The sequence below is a fragment of the Zerene cesonia genome, chromosome 9, assembly GCF_012273895.1.
Source record: "Zerene cesonia ecotype Mississippi chromosome 9, Zerene_cesonia_1.1, whole genome shotgun sequence".
NCBI classification, from domain to species: Eukaryota; Metazoa; Arthropoda; class Insecta; order Lepidoptera; family Pieridae; genus Zerene; species Zerene cesonia.
In genome coordinates, this window is record NC_052110.1 from 3724701 (window position 1) to 3734809 (window position 10109).

General features: G+C 32.2%; 4 protein-coding genes across 5 annotated transcripts in view; 2 read left to right on the forward strand and 2 right to left on the reverse strand.

The window, feature by feature from the left end:
* Window positions 1–220: 220 nt before the first annotated feature.
* LOC119828876 (SAFB-like transcription modulator) lies at window positions 221–3067 on the reverse strand. 2 transcript variants are annotated; one of them, XM_038351164.1, is made up of 6 exons: window positions 2803–3067; window positions 2282–2722; window positions 1916–1943; window positions 1093–1219; window positions 561–598; window positions 221–459 (listed from the first exon to the last, which is right to left on the reverse strand). In XM_038351164.1, exons 1-6 carry the CDS (start codon window positions 2920–2922, stop codon window positions 236–238), a joined length of 978 nt encoding a protein of 325 aa, XP_038207092.1. In that variant the 5' UTR covers window positions 2923–3067; the 3' UTR covers window positions 221–235. The 2 variants fall into 2 exon arrangements, with proteins under 2 accessions (XP_038207092.1, XP_038207093.1); XM_038351165.1 differs by lacking the exon at window positions 1093–1219 and having other exon boundaries at window positions 295–459; window positions 2803–3064.
* Window positions 3068–3431: 364 nt separating this feature from the next.
* Window positions 3432–4329, forward strand: LOC119828877 (coiled-coil domain-containing protein 115-like). Its single transcript, XM_038351166.1, has 2 exons — window positions 3432–3670; window positions 3778–4329. Exons 1-2 carry the CDS (start codon window positions 3661–3663, stop codon window positions 4242–4244), a joined length of 477 nt encoding a protein of 158 aa, XP_038207094.1. The 5' UTR covers window positions 3432–3660; the 3' UTR covers window positions 4245–4329.
* A 929-nt stretch (window positions 4330–5258) lies between these two features.
* On the reverse strand, window positions 5259–9700 carry LOC119829157 (glycoprotein 3-alpha-L-fucosyltransferase A). Its single transcript, XM_038351559.1, has 4 exons — window positions 9470–9700; window positions 7808–8040; window positions 7049–7220; window positions 5259–6808 (listed from the first exon to the last, which is right to left on the reverse strand). The coding sequence occupies exons 1-4, from the start codon at window positions 9698–9700 to the stop codon at window positions 6632–6634; spliced, it is 813 nt and encodes a 270-aa protein (XP_038207487.1). The 3' UTR covers window positions 5259–6631.
* A 32-nt stretch (window positions 9701–9732) lies between these two features.
* Window positions 9733–10109, forward strand: part of LOC119829158 (SAFB-like transcription modulator) — a 6708-nt gene continuing 6331 nt past the window's right edge. Inside the window, exon 1 of the mRNA XM_038351560.1 lies at window positions 9733–9744. Coding sequence (XP_038207488.1) covers window positions 9733–9744 — 12 coding nt within the window. The remainder of the gene's footprint in view (window positions 9745–10109) is intronic.

A 10109-nucleotide genomic window follows, 5' to 3' on the forward strand; every position in this document is an offset into this window, starting at 1 on the left:
ACATAGGCACTTTTTATACCGATATTCCTACGGGATACGGACTTATGCGGTTTCAACCGCGGGTCACAGCTAGTTTATATTAATACAAGTAATAGATTTTGAGACAATCACATATTCTTAATTCAGAGTATAATAGTGTGCATGTGGCACTCTAGCACATATCGAGGAGACAATCAATTCAATTTCTTAAGTATATCTATTTTGTTAAGGGCCCCACAAATATTTAATTGTTATATTATTTTAAACATTTGTGTGAAACGTTTTTAAAAGACATCCTTTTTTTTGCCAATATTTTTTTTAAGATAATATTTACCTTGCCATGTTTACTGCACAATTGCTTCAAGTCCTTAGCACGAGTATCCCCTGACAAACCACTGACCCATAAATTCCGAGCACCACCCTCTTTAGTTTCATCTTTCTTTTCTTTTTTATCAGTTTCACCCTCTTTTTCTTTATCATCTATTAAATAAAAAAATGATTATAATCATATATAACAGTCCAATGCCATAAAACTAAAAATTAAACATATTGTGCTCACAATTCTATCACAAAGTAACTACCTTTTTGATCTTTTTCATTTTTGTCACCCTCATCATTGCTGAAAGGAAAATAATTGTTTATTAAATGGTAAGACAAAATGACTTTCGTTTACTATTTAGTTACAGACAGATAAGATAACATTGTCTAGGTATTAAAGTTATGAAGGCTATTTTAGAACTTTAGGCACTCATTCATCTACAAAGTTTTGCACCGTTACTCCACCGTATTGTTTGTTGTTCATCTTCTTGATGCCATGATCCCACGAAGCCGCAGTGATAGTCGCCGGGTTGATTATAGCTTCATTTTGATGTTAAATTACTGGCATTCTTCCCACGATGAGCTGGTTCTTTCTTCATGTGATGTCCAATCTGATCTCGAAGCCATGCAGCTGAAGTAACAATGTTGCATTGCAGTACAGGCAGCTAACAGCAATGATCTCCTTTGTTGGTGCAAAACTTTGTAGTGATAACGAAAATGTTTATACAATATTGAGTATCGAAGTATAAAGGTGCTCAAAGACGGCGTCGCGACGGTCTGTCGGCGTTCACCAACCTAGTGGCAGCTGCTTCGGAAGTTACTTGTTGATTTTCTGTTGAAGGTGCATCATCAGGAACGGCATCTTCATTTGCGGTAGTCTCGGTGTCTGCAGCCGCTGTAGAGTCGTCCAGAACCGCATCATCTAAGTCAGTGACAATAGTGAGATGGGCCAGCACAGGTCGCTTGAAAAAGCAGCCTGCCCTGTATTTCTTCTAATAGTGGTTCCCGCAAAATAAACTTGCACTTGCAATACTTTTCACACTGAAATAATCTTCACCTGAAAACTCGATTTGATATTAACACCATTGCCTTTATGACATGGATCAATAATGGCCTGATTTGTTATGTCCACAATAAGTAAGTGGACATTTGATGAGCTCTCGAAGATGGAGTTAAAAATTTCTCATAAGGAAACAGAAGTGCCAGCAAGGCTTTTATTGAGAAAGCTTTTGTTTTTCATTTAGAGGTCTATGGTTAAAGCTTTCAGAGCTCTTTGCACTGTCCTTCCTTCTCTGGTACAATAAATTTATGCATTTTATTTGTTCACATCCAATGTGTTGCATCTGGGGGTATCAATAAGCACCATAGGTATCAATTGTGATCTTCCACTAAGAAATTCTCCTTTATATAACAGCAACACTTCACAACAAAATATGTTTTTTATAACATACACAGTATACAAGCAATTTTAAATGCATAAGTTGGAAAAATATAAATGCTGATGGAATGGATTCTGGTTAGTGATATTCAATTAAATATGCAATGATATTCAAAATATAATGACAATGGTATATTTATAATACTAAATGATTAAGCTTTTGTTATGACACACACTTACCTTTCTTGTTTTTAGAAGTGTTATCAGTCTGAAAAGAAAGAAGAAAACAAATGAATTTTTATATGTATGATGAGGTATGCCTTACAATTTAGTTAGTATATTAATACTTATAGTTCTAAACATTTGTTAGATTACAGTGACTATTAAAGGAATAAATAATGTCACTTTTAAAATAAAATATATTTAATATTGTATATTGAATACAAAAGGTATAGTGTGAACTATTCTAACTTTTAATAGCCCATCCATCCACTATCAATAAGAACAAATTTAATCTATTTCCATCTCCATTGTACTTATACCATTGGCAATCTTTGATTTACGAGATGGTAGAATAAAATCAACCTTGAAGACATAGAAACATACCTCTTCATTAAGGAGTTCATCTTCACCAAGATCTAAATTGATGCTGTCTTCTGCATCTGTATTATTTTCTCCTTTGTGATCTTCTTCCTGCTTTTCTATTTCATCCTCTATGCTAGGGTCCAAGCACGGTTTTTTAGCCTGTGTCGCCTCAGGCTCATCCTTGCTTTCCCGCTTTCGGTTTATCTTTTCACTCTCTTCTACCTCCATACTTTCTTCTTTTACTTGCTGGCCGTCATCATTTTGAGTAACTTCAGATTGTTCTGGTTCTTCATCATCCCCAGCCGAGTCTTGAACTATCATATCTTCCATTGCCGGAGAGTCCTCGTTCTCAGGTTCTATAGAGCTTTCAGTACGTCTTGTCCTTTTGGTTGGAGTTTTCGTATCAGTACCACTCAAATCAAACTTATATGTAGCAGGATCATGTCCTTGTTCTTGTAAATGCTAAAACATTTAATTAAATTAAAATTGATATATAACATTAAAGTGAGAATTAAGTTATATTATTTATTAATTTTTATTGCCTTGGATAGTCGCTGGATTAACACGCTGCGTATGCCGCTTTTATCTAGGTTACGCTTCTCTAACTCCGCGCGCAAATCTATAACTCTTAATTCTTCTAATGATTTTTTTCGGTCCGACATCGTATGATGTTATTTTTGAATGTCTATTATTATCTGGTATGTAATTTGAAAGTGATCTTTATTTACAACCACTCAGAATATTTCACCACCATTCAGTAAAGGTAGCCAAAATGGCGGTTTTGCTCAATAAAAAATACTTACGGTCTACAGATAATATAAACTATAAACCAATATTAGTGCATTCGAGCGAATGTGAGTGAGCGGTATTAGTGACACGTTGCACTCACATTCGCTGGATAACCCACTAGCGTAGGACCGAGTAATTATTTTTTTTTTCAAATAATGCATTACGTATGTGCTTTTGATAAGCTTAAATAAGCTTTAAATTGCACTTACAGACTCGTGCTGCGTGCAGAATAATTTGCATGTTCGTCAATCGCCTCGCTATATGCACGAATGAAAACGAAAATTGCGGTATTATTCTTACGATAAAAATGTTTTATTAGGTAGGTAGGTAAATATATATATTACGGTAGGTAACCTACCTACCGTGAATACAAAGGACCGTGATTCTGTCACATATCAACGATATTACCTATTCTGTGGCTGTCACATGACATATAGAAAATTCAAAACAATTCTTTATACACTTGTACAGCTTTTCTTTTCAGATTTGCAAAATTTGATTGATGTCGTTTATTGTAATTGAGGATAGTCGTAATTGGAATAATAAATAGTGCAGTACTTATAAACACTCACAGCACATATTATAATAATTTAATATTGAATCACTTTAAAATGGTTACTGGTAAGTAACAGAAATTATTAAATTAAATTCTTCCTTGTTGCAACGGAATTCCAGTTCACCACCAACCTTGTATACTCGGACTAATAAAAGTTGTGTTTCAATTCCAGAATCAGTTTGCGAAATGGAAACAATAAATGACTTGTTGGACAAAATGACTTTGCGTCAGTTACATTTAATGGAAGATAAGATGAGAAGTGAAGTGAATATTGAAACCAGTATAAATAATGGCTGTTTTCATTTAGCAAAATCACGATATATTATGGGTCAAACATCTGTAAGCAAGGAGAGACTTCCTATGGAAGCGAGTGCAGAGTTTTCAGCATCAACACAGTGTGAAACTGTTGAAGAAGATAATACGAAACAATTTAAAATTATTGAAAATAATTCCAATACTGTGAATCCAATGCATTGGTTTGGAGTTTTAGTTCCTCAGAACTTACATAAAGCAAAAAGCATTTTTCAAAATACTCTTAATTTTGTTGTGGAATGTGCTAACATTCAAATACAGTTATTAGAGAATTTGAACAACATAATGCTTTTGAAAAGCTATAAGGATGCAGTTAAATCAACATAGGTAAGATCCGAGTTTCCCAATTATTTAGCAAATTTCGTAGAAGTGATTGAAACAATTATATTATTATTCAAATGTCAAATATATTTATTGCAGATTTAAATGTTTAGCAGAGAAGATGGAAGACTATAGAAACATTTATTTTATTAATTATAAAGAAAGTGAAGTGTAGTGTATGAACATAATGATAGAAGAACTTTAACCAGTCTGTAAGATAATTTAATTAATGTTTTATTATATCTTTCAGATGACTTATTTATTGTTTAAACTTAATTCAAAAGTATTGTTAACTCAGGGCATACCTAACATAGATATGTAACTAGTTGTACCTATGTTAACATTTTTTTTTGTACTAAGCTACTTATAAACAACTAATTACAATATGTACCCACTACGGAGTTCTTTTGTCTATTTCTTATCAGGCATAAATAACTTGACTTATATATTATCACCATAGCACATTTATTTTTAATAAATGGATTATATTTTTGAGATATATACATATATGTTCAAGTTCAAGTTGCAAGTTGTTAAACTATTGATTCTTGGACATGCCGGTTTCCTCACAATGTTTGAGCATTGGTGATATTTCACATGCGCAGATAAATTAAAAAGTATAACAGTGGTGAGGACCTCAGACTTAAAATCAACAAGTCGGGGTTTAAGACCATGCAAGCTTGTAGGAAATTACTATATAATAGTGATGAAATAAAATATGTTTCATAAATTAAAATTGGTTTAATGATTTAATTTACATCTAATAATAATTTACGCTTAAATATAATAAAACAAGGAACATTATTAATACTCTTATTGTAAAATACATATAAATTATAAACATAAATTAATAAAAAAATACAAAAGTATATTTAATATAAGATAATTGTGCTAAATTTCATTGATAACATAATTGTTATAGTAATATATTTGTGCTCAATAAAAGTAGCCATGACTAGACACAATGAGCTTAATTTTTTGGAAACAGTTCATAACAATTTGATTTATAATCCTTAAAAATAAACAAATCAAACATTTTTAACCAATTACTGACAACACCTTAGTTTGCAAATGTAAACCTTATTTCTAGATACAAATGGTAACTCAATAAGGGTGGAAATGCTTTTTATAAAATAAATAAGAACTGATAAATAAAATAAACTGTAAATAATACATGGAATGTGGCTAATGTTACAGTACAATTAACATTTATGCATTTTATTTGCATCCAACAATAATACTTAATTCAAACATACAATATAACAAACAACAATAAATAAAAATAATGTATTTTAAAAATACTGTAGAAAATAAGTACAAAATATTTTATAATAAAACTAACAAATGCAAAAACCTTGTATAATGCGTATTAAGTACAATGTTTATCATCCAATGTTCTTTGGATAAAATATATTCTAATTCACTTATTACCCATATTTGATTCATAATTTCTCATTTTGGGTGTTAATAACATTTAATATAACAATTAAATATATTTCTTGATGTTTGTGATTCATAATAATGTTAAATGATGATTAAGTCTATTGTACAGTTATCTTATTATTAAGAAGTTTAGAAAGATTACCCACTTGTTGAGTAAAACAACTATAAAAATACAGATTTTTGATGAGAAAAATAATGTCATTAAATTTTGTAAAACAGAAACGATACTGACAAAAATCATATTTCAATCTAATGACACGTTTTGTCTTTGAGTTTTTTCTTTTTTGTTTAATGTATACCTACAGCATAAAGAATGAAAAAATACCTCAAGTATAGTATTGTGATGATAATTCATCACTTTCCTCATTGATTTCTACTAACATCCTTCTAAATTCATATTCATACACACAAGCATATATTGACATTATTCACAAATTTATTTAAAATTGCACATCAAAATAATTTTGAATAGATTTAATACATATACATACTTGTATATCTAATTGTAATGGACGTGAATACTACACCATTTTAACAATAATGGGCTATCATGGCTCTGTTGTTTTTGGTTTGTGCTTGAACTATTATTATATTCTTCTTTAGATGAAAAAAATCATTAGGACAGAGCCATGAGTGCGTCATATTATGTATGACAAGCGAAGCACACATCAGAGACGCCGCTGTCTCTTCCCTAGGTTTTTCAACATTCAGTTCTAGTGCTAGAAGATTTTAAAAAATACTCAGTTGCTAGCGCTTTAAGCATAGTACGTCTGACTGCACTATACGGAAGATACATCATTGGATAATTACCGAAGATGTTAATTATATATTCTTATTCATGTCAATAAAAAAAGACAATATTGTGTGATGTGTCGTTTGTTTTGTGCTATCACTTCAACTGCCACCTTTGGTAATCACTCAAGATAGAATCGCATAAGGGTAGTGTCACATTAGCCGTTATCACGGGGGTCGCGTACCGTGGAGCGCCAATCACCGCGCGTGCACGTCGCGTCGCGCCACCACGCTTGCACGTCCGTGTAGTGTGCGTTGCGCTGTCTGCGCCCGTTAGCGTGAACCATTGCGCAGACGCGGCAGAAGAAATATGTGTTTATAAATTCTCCAGTGCCCTGGAAATTTTATTTAAGTGTTAGTAAATAATAAAATTTAAAGCCGTTTTGTTTCTCATTAAAATTGTTCTACAGCATTTTACCATATATATGAATGAAATAAATGGTTTAACTTTGTTTCATAGACAAAATCTACAAGGAGCATTGCAATAACGCAATTTTATACCAGTAATAATTCTTGCAATAAAAATGTTTTCAGCGTGCAGAGTAATATTTTACTTAGAAATGAATTTTCATTACCTTCCACTTGAAATACGAATTGTAAAGACTGTCATCTTCATCCAGTCGACGTAGATATGAAGCCAACTCTTCTGGATTAGCAAATTCTTCAACATGTACATAGGAATTGTGCGGCGCGACTGCCGCGTAATCTGAAGGCCGTGCCCCCATTACTATTGGCAGCACATCGTGTCTATAGGAGAAACATGTATAATACCACCAATAACAGAGATAGCCATATTTAGCGAAACAATTGAAAGCTTAACATTTGATTTTGTCGATGATGCTATTCTGTTAATATTTTTTTAAGTAGGATATAATAAACTTCAATATTAATTCAATCGGATTGAAAACATAAATATTTGAAGAGGCCCATTGTCCTCTCAAACAGTTTACTTTATTATTATAAAGCAAGTTACTTCTTCGTTCGCGGTCTTCCTAAACCCAGAATAGGAAACCTAGGATCGCACAATGAAAAGCGGATCCCTATGAACAGGAATAGATCCGCTTTTCATTGTGTCATATTTATGTGCTCATAAAGTTGAATATGATATTTCTTTTTTTTTACAACGTAAAGGCCCATGAAAATTTGCAAAAGCATAAGTCTACTCCTTAACAAATGAATTACCGACTAATGTGATATGGGATGAAAAAAATATTAACGAGGAGAATACAGGAAGGGACTGGAAAGGGAGGAAATGGACAAAGGCTTCCGATGCTTCTAGGTACAATCTGCTCGTTTCGGCTCTGATAAATATTAATAAAATAATTCATACTTACTGTAAGCCATTTACAAAGAACTTTTCCGTTATATAATCGCGACAGTTGGAGTTTTCAAAGGCGAGGTAGAATTTGTACTCTTTGTCGAGCATTTCCAAGCAGTTAGGGTCCGTGCGGGGACAGTGGTGCGAGCCGCAGGCCCCGTAGATGTCGACGGGGATGTGCTTGGCAAGCTGGCGGGCGTACTGCAGGCGGCGGTTACGTGCGTGGCAGTTGGATACGAACCAGGCAACCTGAAGCGTTGACGTTTGTTTCAATTGTTTATTTGTATAAATTGGTTCTGAAGTAGTGTTAATAAAGTGAGCCAACTCTTTCTGTGCGGTTCACCCGCTACTACCGACCAAAGAAAATTACAAAAAAAAAACGGATACAGATGTCATACGCAAAAATTTGCATAGAAGTTAGAAGATAATAAATAATAATCGGATAAAAAAACATAAACTGGCTTTTTTTTTATTCATAATTTACTGCATAACCTCGAATTCAAGCTGTACAATGACTGTTATCGAATTCAATTAAAACACCTGTGAGTGGAAAATTCGAGTAGGTATTATTGCAAAGTGTCCTGTTTTATCGAAATGTTCAGAATGCGTCATATATGAACGATCAATACAATATGTATATAACATTCGCGATAATATTATACATTAACTAGTCATATAACTATGTGCTTTGTTGTTGTTTAATTCTGAATAATATGAACCAAGGAAAAAGTTATGATCATTTTGTAATATCTCTTGTGATGTACTCCACCTTAGTTCTTGTAAATAGTCTCTAAATATTTAGTAATTATTTTTTCACAATTTTCTATGGTTAAGTTAGATCTAAATATTTTAGGAAGTTAATACTTATTGTATTACAAGTTAAATTGTGTGAGGTTTAGAAATGGGCAAAATTAACAGGAGTGTTAATTAAATTCAGATTCCTCAAATATTTATCGCAATACATTAGGAAGGTAGACTATGATTTAGCGTTTAAATACTGTTAGGTATATAAATATAAAATATCGTTTGCGCGAGTATTTTTTAATACTTAACCATCAAGCAAGGATCAGCAAGCATTAGATAAGTAATAATTATTGGCTACCTCAGCCTGAAGTCATTAATTTTGTATTTAATATTATAATACTAAGTGCAGTTAGATACTACAGTAAATATTTCATTCTTGTGTATTATAAACTAAATTGAAAATTTTATCGATCCTCTAGGACGTGATAATAATGCCGGCATTGGTTTTTATCGTTGATACTCAATTAATTGATACGTATTTACGATTTATATACGGCATTATCTTATTTATAAAAACATATAATATTTACCTATATTGTTTTAATTTTAATAAGCGTATAACTCATTTTTATCTATATGAAGATAATTGCGTTTTGTAACACTTAAGTATTAGATAATCTGTTTGAGTAGAAGTCGGTGGTTGACACTCAACCTAACGCTCGTCGCAAAAAAAAATTATGTACTATATGTAACATAAGTTTTACTGTAACATTCATACATCACTTAAAATAATTACTATTCGAGGTTAAATAATACATTTTGTAACCAATTACCTGAAAAATTTACCTATACTTAAAAGCGTAGCTGTGTTTATGTTAATTTACGGAAATTGTCCAGAAAAAAGAGCGATAATGAAATAAAAATGTCTTCTTACTTTCTTAGTCTTGTTAGCCGCGTAATTTCTTTCAAGCTCTTTCTCAGTGATAATGGGATCGTGATAGACCCATTTTTCGTAAGGGGCGACGATATCGGAGTCGTGACGGTAGGTTGCCGTCCAGTTGAATACATCCACGCTTGTCGGTCGCAGCGATGCGGTGTGGTATGGGCATTCCAAGTAATACAGAATCCATATCTGAAATACATGTCGAGGTTTAAATGATATCATTTTATCGAATTATTTCAAGAATATTAGTTGAGATGATTTTATTGGTAGGAAAAATATATATCGCCTTTAATGTATGGAAACCTAGGTCTCAAGCCTCAGGATAGCATCTACAATACTACATGAAATAATAATATTTTATCGTCAGAAAGTATTCCGCTGAGCTCTTTCGCAGTTTATACAAATAATATTATTCTTTTGTACCAACCCGGTTATGTCATTCAAATTGACGCTGTTTATATTTTACGAGTTAGTTAATTGATCACGTGCTGTATTTTTTATTTATAACATCGTGTATTTATCAATTTACGATAATCGCAACTTTTGCCAACTTATCTGATTGTGTTATCTTATATCTTTAAACGAGCAATTCTTGTATATATATATATATATATATATATATATATAATTG